This window comes from Lonchura striata, chromosome 1 (genome assembly GCF_046129695.1).
Source record: "Lonchura striata isolate bLonStr1 chromosome 1, bLonStr1.mat, whole genome shotgun sequence".
NCBI lineage: Eukaryota > Metazoa > Chordata > Aves > Passeriformes > Estrildidae > Lonchura > Lonchura striata.
In genome coordinates, this window is record NC_134603.1 from 87468947 (window position 1) to 87496733 (window position 27787).

The following is a 27787-nucleotide window of genomic DNA, read 5'->3' on the forward strand; positions in this document are numbered from 1 at the left end:
ATCAGAATTGCTTCTTCCAGTTATCCCCCATGTAAAAGAAAGAAAACATATGTTTTCTACAATCACTGTTGTCAATAACTTTCAAGATTAAGAACACAACTGTTGTCATTTAAAGTAATTACCCTAGGTTTGTACCAAAGGGATGCAAAATGCCTGGCATTAATTAACTGAACTTTTCAACTATCACTACAGGTCCCTGCATACAGTAAAAGCTACAGCTGTAAGCTCAAACACATTATCAACTATTCCACTGCATCATTTTGGTTCAGAAAGATACTCCATATCAAAAGAACTGGCATTTTGTAGAAATTAAATTGCTTGTCATGTGTATCAGGAATTCATATACAATACACACACAGTCTGTCTGGGAACACTAACACAGCCTAGCTGCTGTGGTCATGGGATTCAGGAATGTTCTGGACAGTCAAAGCTCCTCCTAGAGATGAGGAGGTTGCAAACAGCTCTTTATACTATGAACTCCTTTCTTTGCTTGCTTTCTGTATCGAAAGCTACATAAAATTCACTGCATGTGCTTAGACTCAAAGGTCCTCCTGATAAACTGATTTCCCATCAGGTACTTGAGGATTGTAATGATTAACTTTGTGAATTTAGCACAACACAAATTACTAACACACCAAATGCAAGTCAGAAATACCTGATGACCCACTGTTTCATTGTCATTCCCTTTTAAGTACTGCTGGTGGTCTTAAATTTACCTTTTATAACCAGAAACTCTGAATGAGCTGTTTAGAAGGAAACAGAATAATGAATTAAACAAAATCTTTGGATGATTGCATCAGAAATCTGGATAAATCAATCTTCCAAACTTTGCACTGTTCAGATAGAAATACCACATTCTAACCTGTAGCTTTAAGGTAAGACTGTTCCAGTCTTATCTTTCATCCTCCCTACCACCAAAATAACACTGAAGTTCTTTGCCACATAGGTTTGATTAAATTACAACTACTCTGCATCATACTTAGTCAATGCTGACAGATTTTCCCATACTACAGATTGCACAAAGAACACCAGATTTCATCACTGAATAAAACTGTTGGTATCCCAAAGAGTATTTGAAGGACATCATAGGCTAATGCATATTTTAACTTCATAATCTCTTAACATTCTAAGCTTAACATCTGTTTCCTGTTGGCTTTATATAATTATATATATTTTTTTTTCTGAAGTGCTCTGCATTACTAGGTGTAATTACATATTTCAGTTAGAAGAAAAACAATCTAGAATTTTATTTCCAGCTGGAAACAATAAATGAACAACATTCTGAAACTATATCACTGTGAAAGAAACTTTCTGTCTTTCATCATGACTCAAACAGCTGATTGCCTTTTCTCACTATTCCCTGGAATCTGATATGTGTCTATGAATGAAGGGATGCACTACACAAAAATGAAATATCATGTAGGAACAAAAAGGTCAAAAAGTAGCACAATTTGTTTTAACCCGACTCTACAAAAATAGGCGTCATCTACATTTGGAAAATAACAAAATATGTGAAACATCCTTTAGGATACTGATGACATATGAAATATTTTTTCACAGTCCTTAGCAGCTGGAGTACATTAGAATACAAAGCACATTATCAAAATGATTTATATCTCGTCAATGTATTTTATCCTAGCAATTTCAATATACAAATTTAACCACCTAACCAGAAAATCACACCTCTTGTTTGCAATGACACCATGTGCAACCACAGAAAATTGCAGAGACAATAAACATCAATATCTGTGCATCTTTATGTCAGTCCCAGCAAGCTGCTCGGACAGCAATTCTTTCCCCTTACATAAAGCAGGCAAAAATCCAAGTATTTGAATTCTGTCTTGTATTTGAGTCCCAATAATGTGAATAGCTTGCTTGTTAGCAAAAGGATTTTGTCCTCTGCCAGCAGAGAAGCCCAAAGAAATCCTCATCCATATGGAAACATGACAAAATGGCACTCCCTCAAAACTTCACCTCTCTGTGGCAGATACTACTTTGGGGTACGTCACAAGGGGTGTCTGCTGACTGTTGTCTTTCAGAAGCTGAGCAGTGCTACCACCAGCACAGTCTGCATGAAAAGTGGCTGTGGCCCATTTTATAAACTCCTCCGCTGCAGTTCAGCTCAGGAACAGACATAATCTTGTGATACAGGCATGGGAATGATGACACAGTTATGATCCAGTCTAGAAAGCCCAGAGCAGTTTTGTTAAAATGACTGAACAGGGAACTCTCCCTGCATTTCCCACCACCTGTGAGTAATGGGGCTTTAAAAAACTACAACTAAGAACGTGTGCGATGTCCCTGAGGACACTGGTTGGAAGGCAATGCCTCTCCCCCATCTGTGTATGAAACAGGGGAGATGAACTGAAGCTGCACGATGGGCAAGCTTAGTGGCAACCCCTACCCCCATGTAACATGACATGACATGCTCAGGTCTTTATCTGGTCATTAGGATAAAGGCGGGTCACACTGGAGCAGTTAGAGCCCATGCAATTCTAGCCAATGTAATTTGAACCTTAAAATCAAATCTTTGGTTTGCCAGATGGAGGGCAAAAATCTGTTCTGCCATATGGGAAAAATGCCTTCTACATTACCAAACAGAAAACTGGTATTAGCTCAGGCCACCCTTGGAAGTGGATATAAACCAGACTGCAAGCTGTGATTTGCTGATAGGAAAACGAGCTGTGAGAGTCATATGCTCAGCCCTGGCAGCTCCCAGCTGTTCTCCTAGGTGTGGGATCTCTCTGCTGCTTCTAGCCTCAGAAAATAGGCAAACCATAGCTAGCTAAGCAACTTTTTCTTCCCTTACAACTTAATATGTATTAAGCCCCTCTTTAAAAAAACATAGCAAACCATGCCATACCAAAACCACCTAATAGGCCTTGAAGAGCTTGCCACATCTTCCTTTATTAAATAAGAGCACAAGCTAACTCAAGTTCCTGCATAAGAAGGGATATTCAGATAATGTCACAATACAATAACTGTATTTCACAGTCCAAAGCTTCAGCTGAAGTTTGTCACATCTCTTCCCATGAGTCAGTGCACAAAGGAAACACACAGCACCAAATATGCTAGGTACCTGATTTGTAAACACAAAAATATCAAGAATTCTCCTTTTCTGTTAACAGGTAGATATGGTTCTTTACAAGATTATACATGTTATATCCAAGGATAAAAATAAACTTCTTGCATAGAAGTTTTTTTTACATTTATTCTCATTTTCTGACAAAACCAGTAACTCTCAATACAGATATCTTAAACCTTGGTTCCTGAAATTCTTCACAATAAGCAAGCTAGCATCCCTAACACAATTTGCTTCCAATATTAAAGCAGACTGACTTTACATTGGGTAAAATGTTAAGCATCAGCATCTCCTTTGGGAGGATTGCTTATTACTCAGCCTGTGATGGGCCATGAGCTGAAGTACATCTGGGTCTCCACATCCCCAAAACCGAGCTGATTCGGTGACACCTTCAGCATTAATACCACACTAATTTCTGTACACCATTCAGGAAAATGGTTCAGTCAATCAAAGATGAGAAAATGGTTCTCTCTTTCAAAGATGAGAACTGTTATTGCTGTTGCAGCAGCTATCATTGCAATCCTAAAGAGCCTTTTGTGGAGCTTCAGAGTGCTTTTTGTCCAGTTCCAAAAATTGATTCACTTTAAGGTAAAGTGTACATTTCATTAATGGTTAGAGCAATGGTTTAATGACTTCAAAGCAGCCAATCAAAGAGCTAATACTAATTACTTGTGAAATTATTAATTCTGACATGCAAGAAAATACACTCTTTTTAAAATTTTCTCTGTTGTCCTCTCTAATTTCTCATCATTAAGCACTCCTCAAATGAAATATTTTTTTCCAGAAGTAAATTAATACTCCTTTTTCTAATATGTACTAGAAACACCTATTGGGAAGGTCCCTAAAAAGGTGATTTATTGCAACAGCACACTGCTACTTTAAATAACTCTCTGTCTCAATCATACTTTATGCTAATAAAACCTTGAAAATTAATTAAAGCATAGAGAAGCACATAGAATAGGCAAGTAGGATTGTCACACTACCTTTTTGTCTTCAGGAAGCTGAATGAGTGAAATGAATTACTAGTTTCATCAATACTATGAATTTATTCTCCAGCTCAAAAATGAGAATCCCATAGGATAGAAAAGAATTGATGGTTTCTGCTCAGAAGGAAGACATAGAATGAATTGCACACCCCTCCAGAGCTCATCTATACCAAGAAAGGGCAGTTCCAGAGAGTCTCTCTATTCTTTCCCTTCATTTCAAACAAGCAAGTACTATATCTGAAATAGCAACTGCTTTAGCAGGTTTCAGTGGAAAGAAAATAGCGTGAGGTTTTAATCAAAACTTAAACCTTTAGGCAAATACTATCACTTTCTTTTGTGAGCTGACCTAAATTTCATAGTAAAATAGAATCAAAATATTCCAAACCATAACAAAGAGATTTATATAGTAGAATTTACATTTTTCAGTAACCCTTGCACATTTAACAGAACTAAACCAATTGAATTCAAGAATGAAAAGAGATTTTACAACTTTTCCTTGATTAACAGTGGTACAACAACATAATGTGCAGTTTTATTGCAGTCTCTAGAACACAATGTATTTTCTTTTTCTCATTTTTAAAGAAAATCTTTACCTCAAGAAAATCAACCTTTTTTTTTTTTTAAACAAATGCCAAAGCCTAACGAAGCAAGCAGTCTTACTGAAGATTATGTAGATGATGCTGCAAAGCACAGGGAATGTGACAGCTCATCTATCAAAGAAAACAAAACGGTTTATGCATCTAAACGAAATAGAAGCTTGTGAAACAGCATGGAGAGTAGTTGGTAGAACTTTACTTATTATAATATAAATAACTAGGAAAGTGAGATGCTATTTGTTTAACAATGAAGGCAGAAATATTAAAAGAAGATGGCACAGTTTTTTATGCAAGCTCTACATTTGACAATAGCTTCTACCTCAATGCCTTGAAGCACACAGCAACTGATAAAAATCCTACTTTTATTTAGCACAAATGCACTATCCCATATATGCATTTCCCATATGTTCTTTAAATATATTCTTTAAATATGTTCTTTAAACATATTGCTCAATTACTGGTGATTTTTATTTTCTCCTAGTAATTCACCAGAAATAAGCTCCAGCTCCCAGGGACTGCTGGGATGAGACAGTATTGTAAGTAATTGACAGACAGCCTGACACTCAGCACAAGATTGAGTGTGGATCTGTCTGCATTTAAATACTCTTCATTCTCAGGCAGTCTAACAAGCAAAAGAAACATTCATATGAGCAAATCATAATTAAGGTACAACTAATATGCACAGATTTAACTGGTCAAGCAGCGTGCTACTTAATGTTAAACCCTTTTTGCAATACCAGTTTTTATTCTCAGATTATTAAATATAGAAAAGCACTAGATGCATGCATAAAATATTCTGCCGTGATGGAAAACTGAATTTTGCGCATAAATAAAGCCAGTTTTTATGTATCTCAAAGCATTTTTCAACTAGTGTTATAAAGAACATGAGCTTCATTCTCAACAACACAAATATTCCCTTCCACATTGTCTGGAAGGAAACTTTTATTGTTCAAAGCTCCCAATTTGCTAAGGTTTTTGAGAGAACCCAATATTCACAAATACAGCATAAAACCTTCAGGAAGAATAAAATGGGTTCTTATTTTGACATTTATTAAGCCAAATCATATTCTACCAGCTGGAAACTAACATGTCACCAAGCATTTACAGACGTTAGGATCTGCTGTATATGAGATGTTAAAATTCTGGATTAGAGAAAATGGCATGACAAAATGTATCCCAAAGCACAGCAGAGATTCATCCATTTCCCAACTCCATAATTTAAAAAAGTACATTGACTGTGGGGTGAGCTCATGCTCCCATGACACTATATCTTACGGAGTAATTTAAAGGAAATGTGCTATACTTGAAACCCCAAAGACAAAGAATCCTTGGAGAGGAAGAACAGAAAAGACAGATTTATTTTATTACTAAAAAATAAAAAACAGAAATACAGAGAGTAAGCAAAGATGTAAATACAGCTTCCACAGGACAAACAAGCATTTAACATAATACCAAATACCTTCATACCTCACCTTTTTTTTTCAGAAGGATGGAGGCAATTGCCCCATCCACCTCCCTTTAGTATCTGAGGTTCCTTTTAATTATACTGCTAGCAAAACAGACACAGTTTGCATAGAGACAACTTTGTAATTACAGCAAGAAAAAGTTGCATGGTCCACCGAGTAAAAAACACTACAAAACTCACAGTAATAAGAAGTCAGGGGCTTAACTATTCATTTATTTAAATGTATGCTGCAGTTTTCATTTTTTTCTGGTCAAATCAACAGATTTTAATTGGCACTTTCAAAAGCAGCAGTCTATGAAAATGACAAAAAATAATACTAGAAACAAAGCAAATACATGCCCTAAAGTCCTTTTAATTCTTGAAATTATGCTGCCCTTTTATTCGCCATTGAGGAATGTGTGCATATTATTCCCTTTTTAAACACATTTCAAATTAGCTTACACTCGAGGTTATTCAAAATTTGAGCTTATGCACAACACTCAAAAATGCTTGGTGCACTCAGAGGAAAAAAAGGACAACAGAGAAAAAAGAAAAGTGAATTAGTAATTTTACTGTAATACGATAACAATTTCCTTTGTGCTGTGTCAGGACATGTTTGAGGGAGCCATCTGTAGGGTATCAGCTTCAATGAGGTTAAGAAACATAAACACCAAGCTGACATGAAAAATCAAAGCAAAAGAGCAAAGAAATACTACTGCAACTCGTGCTACGCTTGGCACACCTTCTGCATTTAAAGGCTCTGCTGCCATGCAGACTCCATCTCAATGGCTGGTGTATCACTCAAATGTCCTGAATTAATAACGGAGATACAGCCCACAGATGGCATATAGTATGGTTTGAGACAGACTCATTTTGACAGGTGACAAAGACGACTACTCATCTAGTCATGTGAAATTAAGCACTTACGGGAATGGCAGGTGTGAACTGCCTCCTTTATACAGATTTGGAAGCATCCCATCACTCACACAAAGTGCCGAACTAAAATCCCAGACAACTCTGGGATTATGTCAAATCCATGAAGGAGGCAAGCTAAGGATGAGATGTGAGTCCCTTGCCCTTTTAAGTCTGGATGATCTAGAGTCCCTTGTGATTTGGACAGAGCCCCGGATACTTAAAAAGAAAATTAAGTTTCAACCTAAGGAAAAGTGAAATGCAGTCAAGGCAAAATCAGTATCTAACACTATGCCATGAACATTAATTTCAAGCTGCTATACATCGCACCTTATTTTTTACTTTTCAGACTAATTCCCATTCATCGTTTATATGCTACCATTGCTTTAATGGATTTTTCCCAGCCCTCCCTCTCCATCAGTCACTGAAAGTGGATGTTAACACTGTCTCACCAGAGCACTAGCGAGTAGCTTCATAATATGATGGGAAAAAATGTCTGGAGGTTACCTCTAAAGCAGGGTGTATTCCTTATGTACTTTTGCTATATGTTGATACCATGGGGTGATAAAATCTTTGACATCTGGCAGTTTGTGTAACTAGAGCAGTAGCTCTGTGCAAAGACATATGGGCAAGAACACACAAGGTAACCACATACACATACACTCCTTGCAGGTTTTTCTAGGACTATATAATGTATTCTAACACTAACCTTTTCCTTCATATTATATAAAACAAAAAAAAAAATCTGGGGCAAATTATTTTTCCCTGGCCATAGTCCATGTCTGTTTATTGAAATCATCTTCCATGTAGATAAAATACCAAGTTTTCCTAAACATCATGTTGCATCAACATTTTAAGATAAGACAGACACCGAGCAAGGGTGTGTCTCAAAATCTCAGTTTGAGATCAACCTTGAAATAAGCAAGCTATATGCTTCATGGTGTATCCATTCAAACACTGCTAGACTGTGAGAACACTTTGGAAAATGTAGTATTACCTCCATTGCTTGGCCAGGATTTCTCTGAGAGAAAAACTGAGGATGTCTCCTGCAGGTCAACCAAACTCCAACTTCTTTCTCAATCTTAGTACCACAACCAAGAATTTGAGTCTCTGGTCCTTCAGTTTCTTTGAACACACCAAATAATTCTCACTGTCATAACAACAAACTTCACACTGGAGAAGTCCTTCCAGTGCTGTGTTCACTTTGACATGCCCACTGAAAGCAGCAGTGAAATTTTAAAATGCAGTTCCCCATGCCCTCTTCACAGCCACTGGTTCATTCAGTCTGGGGTGAATTTTGTATTAGACAAACTAAATTAGCTTCCAAGGAAATCAGAGCAGTAGCCATACTCCAGGTTCATCATGAATGTACCCCATCCACATGGGTGGAAATAGCCAGATTCAAACTACTGGTATGTCTTTCAAACAGCTTCAGATCACAGGTAGTGGGAAAGTTTAATTAAGAGAATTACATTTATTTTGAAGTAAAGACTCCAAAATGTACGATATTGAAATTTCGATATCGTGGCTTCACTACCAAATTCTGTGTTTTTCCCATCTGCTCTTAATACTTCGTACTATACTCTAATATAAGCACAGACATCATCTGTTTTCTAAAGAAAACAGCAGATAAAAAAATCTAGTACTTTAGATTATACCCTGAATAATTATGATAAAGGTTCTTTTTGTAACAACATAGATGTGCATCCAGCATGCCAAAAAGTTTTTAATATTTTGCATGACCATAAAACATTGCATGGTTCCATATATATCTTTCTCTTTGGACAAGAATGCCCAAGTGAATGCAGAATTCATAATTTGAAAATGTGTTTGCTTCTCATCCCAAGACTATTCATGCTACACAGGCACTACTACCACCATATTTAATGAATTAAAAACTGAAGTACTAAAATGTCAGACTGCACAACACAAGCATAGTAAGTATTTTCATGAGATTAACAGTATCCTCTGAAATTACAAACATCTTCAAGTACAGAATGGCATTTTTCTGACACCAGTACCTGAAGGCAACAACTTAAACTGACTCCCTACCTGAAACAAACTTAAGGTCAAATGGTCACTGACCCAGGACCCCAGATCTACCAAGCTTTCCAGCATAAGAGTGTTAATGCCCATTATAAGCACTCACAGCTTTCCTTTGCCCCCTCCTCTGCTCTAATCCCACCACTCCTGTCCCTGGGGAAGTTGTCTTCCTCCTCTTCCTCCTCCTCTCCTTGTGCTAGCCTCTATCAGCAGAACAGCAGAGCTGTTGGCTACCACTTAGTAGAAAATATGAAACTGATTCCCAGACACTGAGGCAAATGAAACATTCTCACCTGCAGGTAAGATCCAATAAATATGGAAGAAAAATGAACAAATCCAAATTTTTACTTTTAGGCTGAGTCTCTAGGGAAGCTCTCTCCAGATCACAAAATTAATTTCTATATTTAGAAGATTACTGTTTCTCTATGCCACACATCATTTTGAAAGTGAAACAAACCCCTGCCGAGCAGTTGCATGTGTCCAATTTTATGCCAGAAATGTCTGGCTTTTAAAAAAGATACATTATTGGAATGACTTTATCCTTTGTATTGCATACAAAAAGTGACACAAGATTAGTACATTTTCCCAGGTAAATTTTTTTCACAGAAAGCCAACAACATCATAATTAGAAAGATGACTTCTAAAAAAAATCAATTAATAAAATGCAGTTTAAAAATCAATTAATAAACTCAATCAATCAATTAATAAAATTTTAAAATAAAATTTTAAAATTCTTTTAAAACTATTAGTGAAATACATTTGCAACACACAACACATCTTCATATTTTAGGATATAACAGATCTACATCTGGATTTTTTCCTAATCAACTGACATGAGGGTTACTCAGCTTCTCACTTGATTTTGGTTTTTTAAACAAATTACAGTTTTACCCTTTCCTTAACTGGAAAGTTAAAAGCATATTGCCCATAAAAACTTTATTTTGTTTGGTGAAAATGTATACAGGAGACTGCCTACATTCTCCAGTGATCATTCAGAGAAAAGTCTGGGTAAGCTCGGAAGAGGAGACTAAATAAAATTGCAGAACGCAAAAAAAAAAAAAAAAATTCAGTAATTTAGTTTGACAAATCAGCAAAATTATGTCACAAAATTTCAAGATCAGAAATTCTTGGTCACACGTGAAACACAAAAATGTGATTAAATAATCTTTAGAAAAATCATATAAATTGGAAACTGTATGGAACACTGAAGAGGATGAGCAACAGCAGATGTTGCTACTGCACAACACGGCTGGTGCACACAAACACGTTTTGCCCAGCAACATTTAAGACACATATTTTCCATGTGTTTGTATTAATTCCTCTGCCTTTGCCATAACACCTAAAGATGCATTTTCAAAGAGGTAAGAGTACTTTTCCTAAATATGAGTCTGATAAAAAAGTAAGTCTTACCTACAGCACCTTCTGGAAAATTTAGCAACAGAAAGACTAGATATAAATTTACAGATTTGTGACATGCTCACACTTACTATGATTGAAGGAAAGCAACATTCTTTCCACTTTTCCTGGATTATATCAAGAGTGCCCCTTATCTCAGCAGAGCAGTTTGTTATTTACAGCAACTGATTTTTCTATTTTTTTAAAGCTTTGAGAACACTCATACAATGACCAGCTGTGACAAAAGCAGCAGTCTAAGCCAAAATACTTTTAATAATGTGAATTAAAAATGAAAGCAAAGGAACTAACTGTGAAAATTGCTAAAAGCTTGATTTGCTTTTGTATAAGATGCTGAAAAATGTTAAAATACAAAAAGAAGAAAAGCTTGTGGCAGATCTAAGAGTCCCAGACACAATGCAAATTCTCAAAAACACTACCACACTGCTTCCTAAAGGCTCCTATTCAGTGTGCTGAGTTAAAACTCTCACTTAGTGAAGTGTATGCTAAACCAAAGAATAAAATAACAACCCAGGAATTTTCTTTTAACTTTCTGCAGTTCAAATTCTTTAGCTGGTGAAGTGAAAACCTGCTTATTCCTACCAAGATGAGATTCCTCTGGCCCACATGCTTCCACAAAACACAAAGTTGCAGTTACAGCACCCTGATGAGAAAATACTGTCCTTGACATCTTAAGAAAACACAAGTGTAACTATTAATGTTATATTATATTTGGGAAAGCAGCATGGATACCAGCTACTTATCTGGGTATTAAACATGCACATGGCTACAAAATTTAGTTTCAACTACACCCTTCCCTCTTATTTTCGTCCTCTTAGTTATGTTCATTCTGTGAACAGTTTCTAGGAATTTCAATAAATTCATTTGGTGACAGAAACCATCAAAACCAACCTACCTTTCAGAAGAAACTCATTTCCTCCTCTGCATGAATAAGCTACTCTTTCAAATTCAAACTGTTATATATTTCTCATTTCATTGAATTTGTTACATTTATTTTAAACACAGACATACACTTACATTTCTATTTCTTATCATGTAAGCTCTAAACATGCTAAAAATACGATAATGAATGCATCACTGAATGAGACCACCATATAGTGTTTCTGAAAATATTTGTCTGAGGTGCAGAAGGAAGAAAAATTCAATCCCATAGTCCATCACTTGCAAATGACATTTCCTTTAGGTCTTGGAAACACTAGATATACACATAAATGAACAATCACTACAATAAAGTCCTATGTGTCAGAGATCTCAGTAATATTATAATTCCAAAATTACTTGAAGATCTCATTAGCTCAATAACTTGCTGTGTCAGGCACATGGCTTTACACTGTTAGTCTAATGTTTCAAATGTATTTTAAGTCTATTATGTTTTTAAGTTACTGCTTAAAATGAAAGACATTTCACACAAGGTTCCATGCTGACTCACTCAATGAATGTCCATGTTGGCATATAAATGATTCCTTTTCTTCCTTACCTCCAGATGCTCTAAAATATAGGGAGGGTTTGTCATGCCAAGCCTCAGCATAGCTCCCTCAGGAATAACTTCAACCAGCTTCCACAGAAGCGTGGGGAGGTCTGTGCCAATGTCTCTGCCATAAGCCCCTGTGTCTTCACTGGTCAGCCATATCTCACAAACACCCTCTGTGAATAAAAGAAAGAGATAATTAACAAATCTGTTTTAGGGCTGTTTATTTTATCATACAGCTGCTCACTCTTTTAAATGCAGTATTTCACATGGCTATTATGCAGCCAGACTGGGTATTCAATTGCAAAGGGGAGGGAAGGAGAAGGAAGGCTTATCCCATGGGTAGCAGTGGGTTATTAAGTTCATTTTATGAGCACAAGAGTGCTACAACAATGCTGTAAATTATCATTGCTGTGGAGTGATTAACATTCACAGCCAATGACTAATTCTGTGCTGCCTCTACAGCAAGTCAGACAAGTTTAATACTCTGTTTTATTTTTTGAGCCTAATTCATTAAACACCACAAGAGACATCACCCAAGCAGAGTTTGCATTAATGGTTATTACAGTAGTTAGCTTATTAACTGGTAAGCTTCCAGTGAGCAAAACCAGCTGTAAAGCACTGTGATTAACATTCCTCCTGAAGTAACTATTAAAATCTTGTATTCTTTAAATTATACAATTAGCAATGCAATATTAATGTTGTGTTGAAAAGATTAGTGACCACTGCACAACCGAGTGATAATATGGGAAAACCTGTTTCCTGGCAGTTAATGCTTCATTTTCCATCAATCAGAACCTTAGGAAGTAGTGCAGTTGATTTATATTGTAAATAGCAACCTTGAACACTGATATTTGGTAATAATATCCTCCTACCCAAAGAGAGAAAGATTGTACCACCCTTTAATAATAGTTGAAAGCATTGAGGTTTCACACAGCCACTTCTGCCAGCCTGCCCAGCTTTCATCCTTTTTGCAATGCAACCCCCTCTACTCTTCCTTACCACCCCAAAGCAAGAAATACACCTTCAAAAACAGGGTGTCTGTGAAGAAAACACCCTGTGATTCACAGCAAGATAAGATACCATTAACTCAGTGAAGAGCTAAATTTCTAAAACCAATCATGTACTGGTAAAAGAAATAATCAAACACTAGAAGGTGCATAATTCATCAAAGCACACTTTGGACCAGCAGAGAATGTATCAGAAAATGTAAAATGTTTATGTTACAAATTTATCAAACGAGGAAAACTTAAGCACATACACTGATTTCAATCACATAAAAAGCAATAAACCTAGAAAACCAAATGTTCTACAAAATGTAAATTCAAGACTGCTACTCTTAAATTCACACTGTAACAATAACAGCAGAGAGCAAGTCACGGAGTGCATCAAAGTTAATCCTGTTGGCACAGAAATGTTTTCAAGGTAATTTATTATTTGGAATGAAAAATACTTAAAAATTTAAGGTTAACTGGAAAACTTCTTACTTCTTATGTTTTGCTTCAAGAATAGGCTTGTGAGGGAGATGTACAATTTGTATCTTGATAGAAGTCTGGTGTAAAACATTCCTGAAGTACTAAGTGTTCTTTGGTCAACCATTTTCAGTCCCAAGTTTGTAGTCACACTCAAACTGAGCTCCCTAAGCAGAATCTGCCTGCAGGACACAATTACACTGTGGATTTCAGTGCACTTGCTAATGTTTTTGGAATTCATCTCACCACAGGCAGTACCCACCATGAAACATACTCTTGGGTTTGCTGCCTGCCCTACATTTTCCTGAAACACATGAAAAAAGAAGTGAATTTTATATGCTGTATGTTAAAAAAGAAGAGAAATGTAAGGAATTTAAATGATTGATAAGGTCCTGTTTTTTTTTTTTTAGTTTTGGGTTTCTTTATATGAGTCTCCAATATCCATAAGAACACTACACAACTTATTGATTTGCTGAGTTTCTACTGTAACAGAGTAATTCTCATTTGCAAGCTTTCAATCTAAAGAGTTGCACAGGGTTTGGGTTGGATTTCCTTTTTCTTTTTTTCATGAAAATGGCTAATGGAATACTGCCCCACAGTTACCAGATGAACACTGAGGAAAAAAAAATAATCACTGGCTTGGAATGGAAATAACATTCCGGTGGAAAACAACAGCGAGCTTTTAAAGCTGCATCGGTGGGGACCATTAGCCCCCTGGTGGGCTGAAACTTCAAATTAAATCACAAGAAGAGGAAGCAGCTGTAGTAGTAAATCAGCAACAGCAGGAATAACTGTCTCATCTGCTCTCTGAACAGGGTGTTGAACACCAAGCAATGGCAATAATGCATGCTGAGAGATCCAAGGATGTAGTCTTATTACTCGAGCGGGATGGGGGGGAGGCAGGGAGGGGGAAGAACACCTGTATTTTAGGAAAAAGTTAACGTCCCAATTTCAGGTTGACAAAATCTTCAAATATTGAAAGCTACAGTGAGTGACAAATACTTACAAGGAGGATCATTAGGATAAATCAATTTTGTACATAACTGTGTGTGATAGAGGTTTTGTGTCAACTGATTTTAGGCTTTTTTTTTTTTTTTTTTTTTTTTTTTTTAGTCCTTTGGATCCCCTGTTTAGGAGCCTAAACTTACACCAGGTAAGAAGAGAAAACAATAGACCTCTCAAACAGTAAAAATGAAATCAGTCAACACCTCCCATTTTCACTCCACCCATTTCCCCTCCAAACTCCAGCCCTCCACAGGAACATGTTTAAATCCACGGTCAAATCACATACATATTTTTTCTTCCTTTCTTTTACAGTGAACCTCATTTGATCACCACTCTGTTACTGGGCAATTTTGGTGCTAATAAAGGCAAGCTGATTTTGTAAACAAGAAAACTGATCCAAAGGCAGGCTTCAGATGTGCAAACTCAGAGCATTTGTTACAGTGTTAAGGCCAATTATCGCTATATCCAAGTAATTACAAGTCTGCCTTTGGTCACAGATCATGGTTTATTTCTCACTCTGCCATCACTATCCAGTACAAAAGAGAAACCTTAACAGTTGGCCTCTGTCTCTGCTCTGCTGTAACTGGAGATTACCGAAAATGAAAAATGTTGGAAAAAGAATAGGTTCTAAGCAAATGAAGAATGTTCTGAGCCTATTCCTTCTTACATGTCTCAATATAACAAATACTCGTTGCAGATTATCTGACATAGGTTTTAATTTCATTTCTGAGGGGTAAGCAATCCTTATAATAAAGAAGATAAGAAATCCTACATCTATCACTTTTACAAAATATGTGCATTCCTGGTTTATAGACCATTTGAAATTATTAATTTCTTTAATAAAAAAACTTCTAGCATTTTTATTTTGCTTTATCTTCATGACACTATTTAAACACGGGATTTGGCACTACCAAATATCCTTTAAACTGAAGTGTACTCCATCAGAAAAATGAATTTATTTCAATCTACAAAAAGATCTGAAGATGTTAAAATATTGGACACCAATCCCAGTGAAATTCTCACATTTGATAACTAACTGTACAAATGAAATTCAATCACCAAATCCTGATTTTTCTTTTCTCCTCCTTGTTCTTCTCTTTCCTGGCAGATTTTTTAGTATGAACCAGAGTGGCTTTTCCAACAGCATAGTTCTCTGCAGGCTGCTTCAGTGGGAGGCCCCTGACTCTGACCTTCTCAGTAGTCTACATATGTTTATCAATAACTGCCTGACCTCCTTGTGATTCCTTCTCCAACAGTGAATTCTTATGGCAGCCTGCACTGCGGCACAGACCACAGAAATAGCTCTCCCAGTGCACCACAGAAATCTGAAAGACCATCTGCCAAGGGGAGGCCTTACATAAATGTTTGTGTCTTGCAGACTTGAGGACAGTCAATCTGACCATCCCTGATCACAACCATAGAATTATTTAAAAACAAAATAATCATGGCCAAAGATGAAGCCTTAGAAAACACAAATTCATTGTTCAGAATGAGCTTAGCCTATTTTATTGTCTCTTCAATTATTTGAGTTTCTCCTTATTCATTCAGCATGGATTTTAAAGGAACCATTTACATACTTGATGTGCTAAATTGTGCTAAATTACTTTGCTGAATCAGTGCCTTAACTGGGAAATTGTGAAGAACTGTGCAAATAGCAGATCACTGTACCAATCTGGATATAATGCAAGTTTAAACAGAAACTGAGATTTGGAGGAATCAGTTTTCTCCTCTAATTCTGAAGTACTCTGCAAGTATTGATTCACCATCATCCGAGTGTCCTGTTAAGACAGTTCAACCACATGGACCAGCACGGAAGCATCCCGTTGCAGGGGCTTCCCTGAAAGAGAAAATCAAATTGGGAACAACTCTCTGATGCTAAGGGGGATTTGGAAGGATTCATTTCCAGTTCACCAAGAAACCCTTACACTAATTTCATCTGTATATATACAGGGCTTCTGGAAGACAGAAAGAATGAAGCTGGACACAGTCCTGTACAATCCCTAGTTATTCAGATAGTAACTCACACCAAACTGTCACAATTTGAGAATGCAGGATCTCAGGCAAGCAGATGATGCAAGCAGATTGAAATAAAAACGACAGGTCTAGATTTGTATCTGCTGAAAGAGGCAAGCTGTCAGGCTATGACCTAAAGGATCAATGTTTTTTCTGTATTTTGTAATGTGCAGGTCAACTTATGGTTCAGCAGTTCTGCTCACGACGCACTATGTACAAACTGTCTCACAGCCTGAATTTCTACAGGATCTTTATTAATGCTCAAAAGTATTTCCTCTTTTTAAAAGACCTATTATTTTTTCCCTTCTGGACACCCTTAAGGACATGGAAGATGGCTGTACACTCCTATTTTCTTAAAGCTTGCCACAAACAGGAGGACAAGATCTGAACAACGTCATGAATGTGGGCTGACCTACTACAATTGCAGTTGTGTTCTGAATATTCCCAAGGACAGCAATACAATAGCCACTGTGGTTAATCTGTTCCAATATTTGATCACCCTAAGGGTAAAAAATTTTTACTTCTGACTAGTTGCAATTTGCAGTGTTCCAACTTGTCCAACTTGTTAACTATCATCCTACCTCTGCAAGACCTGTCTGGCTTCAAGACAGTCTGGCTCTGTCTTCTCTATACTGTCCCATTAGGCAGTCGTAAACAGCAATAACTCCTATTAGCTTTCTTTTCACAAATCCATTTCTAGCTATTATGTGCTTCATCCTTCTGATCATTTCAATGTACCTCTGCTGAATTGCTGCAGTGTGCCAGCCTTGCCCTGAGGCGCCCAAAAATTGACAAAATAGTCTCTCTGTGATGTCTCACAATTGCCAAATCTAAGGCACCAGTCAGTCCCTGGGGCCTGTGGCTGCACTCTCCAAGAGCAGCTGGGGCACAGCTGGAAGCGCAGAGGGCTTCCACTGCTGACTCATGTGCACCAGCTTTCCCAGAGGAACTCCAAAAGCTGCAAAGCTGCTTCCCAGACAGTCAGCTCTCCACATCCATAATGCAGCACGGTGTTACTACATCCTAGATTTGGGACATTTTACCTCCTTTTGTTAAACTTCATGAAGGTACCATAAGTCTGTTTCTCCAGGCAGTTGACGGCCCTCACAATATTTAGCTGTACCCTCCAGCTAATCAAATACTCCCCTAATTTGACTTTGTTATGAAAGACATTACATACTGGCTACAAAATACCCTTAGTACCTGCCATCTAGACCTTATACTATGGATTGCCACTCTGGGAACCTGACAGTCCAATAAATTCCTTTACCTTCTCACCATCCAGGAATCCAGTCTACACCTCACCACTCTAAGAACATTAAGAACTATGCTGAAGTCATAGACAAATTTAAGGTAAGCAAACCCAAACAATACCTAAACAAAACAGAAAACGCCGAAAGAGAACAAAAAAAATCCAACTCCATCCCAAAACCCCAAAACAGAAAAAAAACCAATAGCCTACCCCCCAAAAAAAAACCCCAAACCAACCCACCCCATAACACCTCAACTCCACTGCTTTCCTTTCCTCCACAAAGCCAGACATCCCATCTGAAAGGTCACTCAGGCCCATCACATGGTTTGCTGTTGGTCATCCTATGCCTAGTGTTCCCAAGCACCCTCTTGGCCCTTTCTGTGCCAGGATGTGGCTTCTAGGAGTGTCTGCCCCATACAGGGTAAGGTTCAACTACCCTGTAGCTCTCCAGTTCTCCTGTCGTGCTCTTTTTGGAGGGCAGGGTGACATTCGCCCTTCTTTCAGTCATCAGGAATCTCCCCTGGTTGTCATGTCCTTTGAAGCACGAGAGAGAACAGACTCATAATGACTTCAGCCTGCACTCTTGGCCCACTTGGATGCCTCTCATGGCAGGATTATTTCTATTACTTCTGCATGTCAGTCTGCAGGTATAAAAACTAGAGCTGTGTTTTGCAAGTGCCAAGTTCAGTACAAGCTTTTAAAGCAGTTGTGGTTTCTACTACCCACAGGATGACACATATATTAGAGTGCTTAGAAATGAACACAGTAACTTTCATGGTCTACATATTTTTGAGAACAAATGTTTGGAAACTAATACGAAGTGGCATACAGACCAAGTTATACTGACTGAGATAATTTCACCTATGTAGGAATAACATGTTGTTTTAAAAGTAGAACACTGAACAGTATCACTTTGGAAGATTCTGTTTGGCTCTGTTGTCTGCCACACTTAGTAATGAAATTAAGACATTTCTTCTTTCTCCTTGCCAACATACTTCAGTAAATGTTTACTCTAACAAATGATTAAAGTTCTCATGTATTTATATAAAAATGCTATACATTAGTATATATCCATGGTATGAAATTCTCAGACCCACTGAAGCCATAACAGGAACTTGATTTAAAGGATCATTTACTACAGACATGACAAACTTAGAACAAAGTCCTGATCCTGCAAACTAATGCAAAAAAGTTTGGGCTATATTCACAAACTGCAAAATAGAAAAATTAATTGCACCTTGACGCCCCTGAAGTCTTCCAGCTATTACTTTTTCAAAACTATGAAACATATTTTGGATTTTGGTTAGATTAAGTTATATTTTCAAAAAGTAAAATGCACTTTCTCTCACATACTAAGTGGCAGTCAGAGCTTAAATTAATTTTGATGGAAAAGAGCTGAAGAAATACTTTATCAAGCACAACACAAATTATTTCAGAAAACAGCTTGGTTCTACTTCAATGAAAATGTGCTAATAAATTTTTAAATGCAGGTTTTTTACATTTTTCCCCTCAAAGTGCATTCATATTTTTGTGTTATTTTATGTTTTTACAAAATCTAATCAGAACTGAACTACAGGGAAAAAAAATCAAAAAAACAAGCATTAGGAACAAGAGTTTTTTCTAATTATTTTTAAGTTAGAATAACAAAACACTGTAGTTTTGCTCGAATTAAAAACCCTCCCTAGCCTCTCCAATACCACAACATATGCATATACTTCTACTACCGCCTTTCACACCAATTTTTAGGGTTACTTTGGAGATTTTACAAGAACAACTGCACACTGAAACTACTCATCTACTCCTTAGTAACACCAAAGTAAGTTTTAGGTAATGATCTTCTACCATCTGCTTTCTATTTAGATGTGAAGTCTTGATAGAAGAACCTAATAACTGCATGACTTATAGCGGCTTTCCATTTTATCTTCTGTGGTTAACAAAGTGGAAGCTGTAAATGCATTTATTCCAAATTTTACTTTTCCAAAGTCATATATCTGAGAAATGAAACTGATGAAACCATTTAGAATGTGGGTTCACTGAATTGCTTATTTATCTAAACCCATCACATAAAAGTCTCAAAACCAGAACTACTCCTTCTGCAAAAAATGCTTTGCCATCCAGGCATTTACAAAGGCAGTTCACTACCTGTGACTGTTTTAGGGATTAGCAGTTCTACAATTTGCATCATAGTTTATTTTACTCACTTCTCCTACTATATCAATAAGAAAAGTATTTTTGTAGAACGAGTTTTTCGAAACAAGGAATAAGAAAGCTTGCAACATTACCAAAAGTTTCATTTAAATTATTCCTTCTTCCTGTGGCATTAAAAAAAAATAAATTTGAGAGTTCCCAATAAAAAGTATGCAGCAGATAGAGCCAACTAATCATTAAATACCAAAGAAAGCATAAAAGGTTTCTCTCTCCCACAAAGCAAACTCTTGTCCTTGCTTACAAAAGAGGTCATTCTACCCCTATAGGGCCCTCTGTTCCTAACAGCTCACTGCTAGAGAACAAACCAGCAGCTCTGTCTCACTCATTTTGTAGCTGCAGTGCATTAGCAGAGGGGAGAGGAAGGAGGGGAAGGAAAGGGAACAGGATAATAGGTCACTTGCTGCTGCAAACAGCATGATAGCTAATCTTATTATGAGCCCGGTTTCATTCTGCTAGAACAAGGGAGACTCAAAGGGGCGTGAAGACAGTCAGCCCGCTGAAGTTTGCTCAGTGCCAACACTGCAGCATTATGCATCTTGCTTTCAAGGAGGATTAATGATACCATACATCATGATGATAAACTGGGGTTTGTAGCCAGTTTGAAGAGAAAGGGGAGGAAAAAAATTTTTTTTAAAGGAGGGAAAAATGCATAGTTGAATTTCATGAGTTAGTCCTATTTTTCAGGCTGAGGAAATTGTTCTTTAAGAGAGAGGCCAGTGCTTTTTCTATTGGTCACCTGCCTGTGACCCTCCTATTTCCAGGCATGTGTGTTATGTACACAGTGGCCTGTTTTGAAGGTTAGCTCTTGCATATATGAAAGAACGAAAAAAATAAATCCACCATTCCAAGCACAGACACCCTATAATAATTCCTTTAACTTTCAGAGAGAGTGGACATCTACTGCCTGAGTTAACAGAGTAAAAGTCTCATGTATTAATGATCAGGGACATAATTGCCTGATGTTAATTAGTCCTTTGCTGAACCAGTAACATTATTCAAGGAGCAGGTTCAATGATAGACAATGGTATATACAGCAAGAAAATAAAGCATACAGGACTGTGCAACTATAGGGAACAGATTTGCAAAAAAGAGACCTAAACACAAAGGAAAGCAATTTCAGAAGACATAGACAAGGCATAAGTTTAGAATTGTTCTGCACCCCTGTACAGCATATAGAAATACAGGTTCCTGAAGTGTGGAATCATTGTTCTCTACTCTATGCCTCACAAATACACTTTGTGCAATATTGATATGCTTATGTTGTCCTGGTACTACAAGCAGGCAGAGAATATTTGACCCTACACCAGAAGGGTCAGTCCAGCACCCTGCACAAATACTCTTTAGTTATTGAAAGACAAACAGCAAAATTTCCATAAACTTAAAAACTGAAGAAACAAAACCTATTATTGCTATGCCTATTGTCAAAACACAAATGAATAACCTACACTGAGCTCTGAATTCAAAATGAGGTATACAAGAAATCTTGTTTATGACTTTGGAATTCATTGGGAAAAAGAGAGTAACGTGCCACTCATTATAACATACGCTTGCTGTTTTAAACCCAAAACATGGGCTATCGTTCTGCTGTAGATGAATATCAGATGCAAAGGGTCACACACTGCACAAATTCAAGGAAATGGTCATGAGCTGTAGGCATATTACAGGATGCAGTGCTAATTAATGGAGGCTTTTTACTGAGTATCCATCTCTGTAGTGCTAATGAGTTTGGATTAATTTAAACAACATGTTTTCATGGAAACTGATTAATTCTTGGGAAGTAGCATGGCATACCGAGTTTCAATCATTAAAAATGTTTGTAGCCAAGCTAAATAACTCTCTGAATCTGGGTTTATCATCATATAAACTTCTACAGAAGGAGAATGACTTAAAACTTCTACAACAGGAGTTTGCACACAAGCTGTCAGGGTGTGTTGGAAGTATTTGACATGGAACTGCATCCTCCACAGAGCATTCTTCTGCTCAAATTTCTTGCATTTTCAAGAGCTGAATCCTATAGTCCTATATAATTCAATTTTTCTTTACTTTTACTTTTTTAAATAGGAAAAGCAAGAGGAGAAAGAAAACACATTTTGGATATTTACAGATGATATTTTAAAAATTAGCTGACAATTAGTTGTAGTAAGTTGGGTTACAGTAAAATGTCGACATTTCAAAAATGTAATCAAAGAAAGGAGATAGCTTATGTCTTTCTTTGACTGAAAAGCTAACAAAAATTAATAAATAACCTTTGTTCTGTGACGTATACCAGGATTAGGTGAGACATCTTTTAAAATGTTTCATGTTCTAATCACAAAAGAACCCTAGATTCAGAATAGCGTGCTCTCATTAGGGACAAATAAAAAGGTGTTAAATGCTTTGTTTCACACTAAGCTATGAGCCAAGGCATAATACTGTAAACCTTGAATAGCAATACAGAATACAGAAATATTTTAATAAAGACAGGCGTGTTTTACTTTGTTTTTCATCAATTCCTCAACATATCACAGTCATTTTATGTGGAAATACTGAATCCTAGGGAAAAGAGGAAAAGACTGATTTTAATTACAAACATTCTTTGCATAAAGTGTGAAAATAGCTCAAGAATCTGAGGATCTAGGATACATCAAACTGATGTAGAAAGAAAGAAGGGAAAAGTCAGCAGCATGTACAAGGGCAAGGTGGTCAGCTAAACATGGAATGCACTTAGGGGATTACAGTTCCATAAGCCAAAAATACAGAGGGTAAATACCATTTCTAGGATAATAATCCTTATCTAAAGTTATCTTCTCTCGACAGCATAGATAATACCATCCATTCATTACAGCCTGTATCTACAGGTAAGCCAAGCTTGCTGCACCTGGCTATAAGCTAAAACTAAGGTGTATGTATCCTTTTCTGTTTTTCTGGGGTTGTTTTGTTTTTTGTTTGTTTGTTCAGTTTTTTTAATAAGAAAAATAATTGCCAGGGATATAGGAATTGCAAATTAGAAAGTCTACAGACAGAAATAACATCGTAATCCCCTGATTTCTGTCAAACCTCTCTTTTAATGTTCACTGTTACTTAAAATATTTTCTGAAATGAAGAGTATTGTCTGTGCAACTCTAAATGAGTCAGTTGGACCAAAAAAGGAGAATGCCTGCATTGCACTAGTAATATGCCTTCCCCAGATCTAAATCATGAAGTTCTTTAATTATATCCACTGAATTCCCACTGAGTACTCAAAGCCTTTTTGGTGTATAGACACCTTAAACTAAATTTATTTTATGTATTCAGTAATAGACCGCCAAAATATATCATCAGCAGAATGCAATTAAAATGTGTTGGAGATGTCCACAGATAGGTCGAAGAGAAATCATTCAAGGGCTTTGAAGGATATTAATGTATTTTTCTCAAACAGATTAATGCTCCTAAAGGTCTCAATCTAAACAATGATTTACCTTTTGATGAACTTATTATATGTCAACATAGGAACATGAATTAAATATAAATAAAGAGAGATGAGCTTCTATCCATGAACCTTCAACCAAAAATATTGAGAGTGGAATTACTTAGTTTTTTCAAGAGTAGAATTCAAATAAGATCCTAGTCACTCAGAAAAGGTTTCTTAGTGAATCTATATTCTATTAGAAAACCCCACCAAACAGATGCCACTAGGAAAGAAACCCTGAAAACGTATTAATGAAATAATCTAAGAACATCCATTTGTTAAATACTTTTTCATTAAACTTGTGTAACACAAGTCTACAAACTTGTGTTACACAAGTTTACCTTTGTCTTCACTTAAAATTTTCTGAAACGTGTTCCTCAGATTTATTACCATCACTTTTAGATCCTATATTCAGCTCTAAAAGACACAACCCAGCAATGAAACTTGAGAAAAATTATAAAGGTATCAAACTTTGCAAATCTTAGAACAGCTGTTCAGCTGCATTAACTGTTAGAAACTCATCACTAGGGAAATCTTGATGATTCATCACTAGGGAAGTTTTGTCTCAAAGACTTCTTTAATGAGTTATCCCTAACACTAGAAGATCACATTTCCCTTAAAACCAGGTAATAGCATTTCAATTACTACTTCTCTGCAGTAATAATAGTTGAACAGCAGTTGTAATAGTTGAAGAATCATGCTGCTGTTGCTTGTTCTTTTGTTGTCGTTCACTTCTCAAGATGGCTTTCCCATCATTTAACAGAAAGTTCAGGAGACTCATCCAACCTGCCAGGGGCCTGTGTAAGCACCAGTTTATTTGTGACTACAGAGAGAACATGCATTTGATTTAGAAAGGAGTGGAGCAGGGAGCAAAAGGCCAGGTTCCAAAGCCTGGCTGAGGTGCTCACACACGGCTACAAGGACACGTCCCTGGGAGAGGAACATGCAGAATGGCCCAGGGGTTATAGGGCGAGTGCTGCAATTTGTCTGGGATGGTGCTCTTGCCCTTGGCCACTGCATAACAGAAGGTTCTATGGGCAGGGGAAAATTAGGTTGAAGAAAAATTCTTCCAGGCAGCACCAGTTCTGCCAGTTAGTATGAACATGTGTAAGAAGTTGTATTAAAATGTAAAATATTCAGCCTTTCAACACTTAGAGCAACATTACTACAGCATATTGATGACTAATCTATGTAATTGTTGGATTGCAATCAAGCTTCAGAATTCCACAACTACATTATTTTTAGAGGAACTTAAAGAATCATTTTCTTTCAGAACTCTATGAGCCTTGAAAATAATTCCAGCCCAAACTTTCTAGAGGAATCACAAATCAAACACAAATGCCATTCCAAAATGTTTCTCATTTTTTCTGAAAGAAATATGATCCAACAGATAAAGGAGCACTTCTTTGCATATGTTTATGATTCCCAGTAATGATAGATGGGATATTCTGCAGAGCAGTTTTACTAAAAATGCAAAATGCATATCACTAAGTTGCATAAAGAAATAAAATACAGACAATACCCTACAAACTCATCAAATATCCAACTCAAAGTACAACCAAAAAATTAAAATGTGTACTATAAAATACTCTGCCCTGCAGCAGAAGAAACTTGCTGCATGTTCATATTCCATTTGTCACTTCTACATATCTTTAGCTATGTTAGAAAAAAGAAGAAACCTAATGAAAACTCTGGTTTTAGTCTGTTTCAGAAATGGGAAAAATGTCATTTCTTAAATAGTACATCTTGACTGTCAATTTCTTTTTAAGAATGTGAACTTTAGCCTTGGGTCATGTGCTGTAATCCAAATAACCTAATAAAGAGCTTATAGTAACTCTCAATTTGTAGCATAAAACATCTTTTTGTCCCTATGCAACACTAACAACAATTTGGCTGCAACTTACATTGTGTTATATACCTTCAGCCATTTTTGTATGAAGAAAAACAATTGCTCAACAGACATGGGAATAAAGTGGTTTTGTGAGTTTACCATATTTTCCAAAAGATTCCTTCTAATATTTCCTCTCTCCATCCTCTGAAAATAATGAGAGCAATTACCTTTTTCAACCACTTATCTCAAAGAAAAATTAAAAAGATCCATGAATCCTAAATACAGATCACAGAATACAGTGAAACATATAAGCATAAACCCTAAAGCGATGCACAGGATGAAGACACTTCTCTGAAACCTACAGAGAAGTTCTAGACACACGTGTAGTATGTCAGCTCAGACAATGTTTGAGCCTCAGCCATGGGAAAGAAGCCTCTGAAGACTGAGTGTGAACACATGAACACAAACACAAATTGGAGAAATGAGCAAAACTGGCTGTATTCAATAACACCAGAGTCTTAACTACAGATTGGCACAGAAAAATAAACCAAAACCTCTTAAAAGAAAACGTTCAAAGGAAATGCATTCCTTTCCTCCAGCTGAACAAAATATCCAGTCATCTTGGAATTACTATGAAGTTTTCTCTCATTTGTTTAGGTTTAGAGTTACTATTCAAACAGGAGTTTTGATGCAACCCTTACTTATGAAACATTAGTTTAAATCAATCAGAGTGGATTTTAGGAATAAAGAAGAATGGACAATATTCAGCTTCTATTTTTAAAAAAACAACTTCTCTTTTGCTTTTACTGTGAATTGAGTTAGTAGATACCAATACTTTTAACTGAATCTCCCTACTCAAGTCTCCAATGTGGACTCAGATTCTTTAAGCTTGTATTTAAGAAATATAGCTTTAATCAGGATACCTAAGAAAACAAGGCTTCCATGATTGTGTTGTGCATGTATCATTCTATTCCAGTGACTTCTGAATTCACTGACCAATTTCTATGAAATTGGGCAGAAAAATAGAATTCTCAACAACAGTAAGTTCCCACAAGTTTCATTAACAACAGTAACCAGCCAGAGAACCATTCCCCAAGCATGTGTCCCACTTCAAGGGAAAGCAGGCAGGACTGCCTCTCAGTTTATTTGGGTATAGCCACTGGCCTGGAATATCACACAAGGAAAAAAGTGGGGCTCATATTGGTGGAGAAGTATGTCATCATCACAGGGCACCAAACTTTAGAAAGGCTGTATCACGTCACAAAAAAGCTGGTCTTCAAATAAATATCACTAGCATTGCATAAATAAAAGTACAGATTCATGACAATTTGCAACTTGTAATTATAATTACTTGTGCAAATACTTCAGTTTATTTCTACTTAAACCTAAAGAATAGTATGTGACAATAATCAATAGTATGGGGCAGTTAAATGATTTGCTGTCTTCAGGTTGTTAATATTCTTTATCACCAGGGCTCCAAGCAATTCATCAAACCATATGGTTGAATGCAAGCCACTGGAGCAATAGTTTTTCTGCATATTCTCTGTGTGCATGTTTCTATGCATGACAGAACAAATATTGAGACTATCTGACAGTCTCTATTTTATTTTGCAGGTCTGTTCCAACACATTTAACCACAATGCATATCTCCTCTCTTTCCTCCTCTTCAACCTGCCCTGTCGATGACCTTAAATGCAATTTAAATGAGCCACTCTCTGCTAGTAATGAGAAATAATTCAGCCTCAATGATGGTTTGTTAAAGGCTTCTCTCGTAAAAGAAAGCACACATATCTTTTAAATCATTTTGAATCATTTTGGCTTAAAAAAATCATTCACTAGTGACATTAGGGAGGCTAGATAAAAGTCAAATTTCAAAGTAAAATAATTTATTTGTCACAGGCCTTAATTATAAATTAACATAAGGGAACCATACCTGACCAATTTCTGTGCTGCAGTTTCAGAATTACTAAGTTCTGCTCCCTTCCCAGACTGAGAAGGATTTCATAATTCTCCCCACTTTACATTAATGCTTTTTCCCCCTCTATAAAATAGTACACAAAATACAAATACTTAACAGCACAAATTCCACAAAAAAAATTCACTTGTAAGGAAGTAAAATAAAGACATTTAATACCAAACTTTTGTCTAGCTCTGTGAGATTACTACAGACAGATCTACAAATGCATTCAGTTTTTACTGATATCCTTGAGCACTGGTCTTTACAAAGGCATTTAAATACCTCTAAGCATATTTTTGGGATATATGAACAGTGAACCTTGCTACAACACTTTGTACATGCATGGTATATCATTCTTCTTCAACTTCACATGAGACCTTCTGTTATCTTTTTTGTTTAATCCAACCACTGAAACAGAATGATATAGTAAGACAGAAAATCCGGATAAGAAGCAAAAATTTGCAAAAATGGACACCACTTTAGCCCAGATAAACAATTTAACATGTAAGGATCACAATGTAAAAGTGTTACTGATTTAGAGGAGGACAATACTTATGAAAGTGTCTGCCTCATTAAAAACAGGATCATAAAACAAAAAGCTCTGTGCTGCTAGACAAACTCCATTGTGTCTTGCAGAAGTGTCAAGGCTTGGCAAACATCCAATTGCTGAAACATTGC

At 36.6% G+C, this 27787-nt stretch overlaps 1 protein-coding gene across 3 annotated transcripts in view; it reads right to left on the reverse strand.

The window, feature by feature from the left end:
* Window positions 1-27787, reverse strand: part of CDKAL1 (CDKAL1 threonylcarbamoyladenosine tRNA methylthiotransferase) — a 375244-nt gene that overhangs the window by 131625 nt on the left and 215832 nt on the right. For all 3 annotated transcript variants that reach the window (XM_021553407.2, XM_021553406.2, XM_021553405.2), the window contains exon 10: window positions 11954-12120. In XM_021553407.2, coding sequence (XP_021409082.1) covers window positions 11954-12120 — 167 coding nt within the window. The remainder of the gene's footprint in view (window positions 1-11953; window positions 12121-27787) is intronic.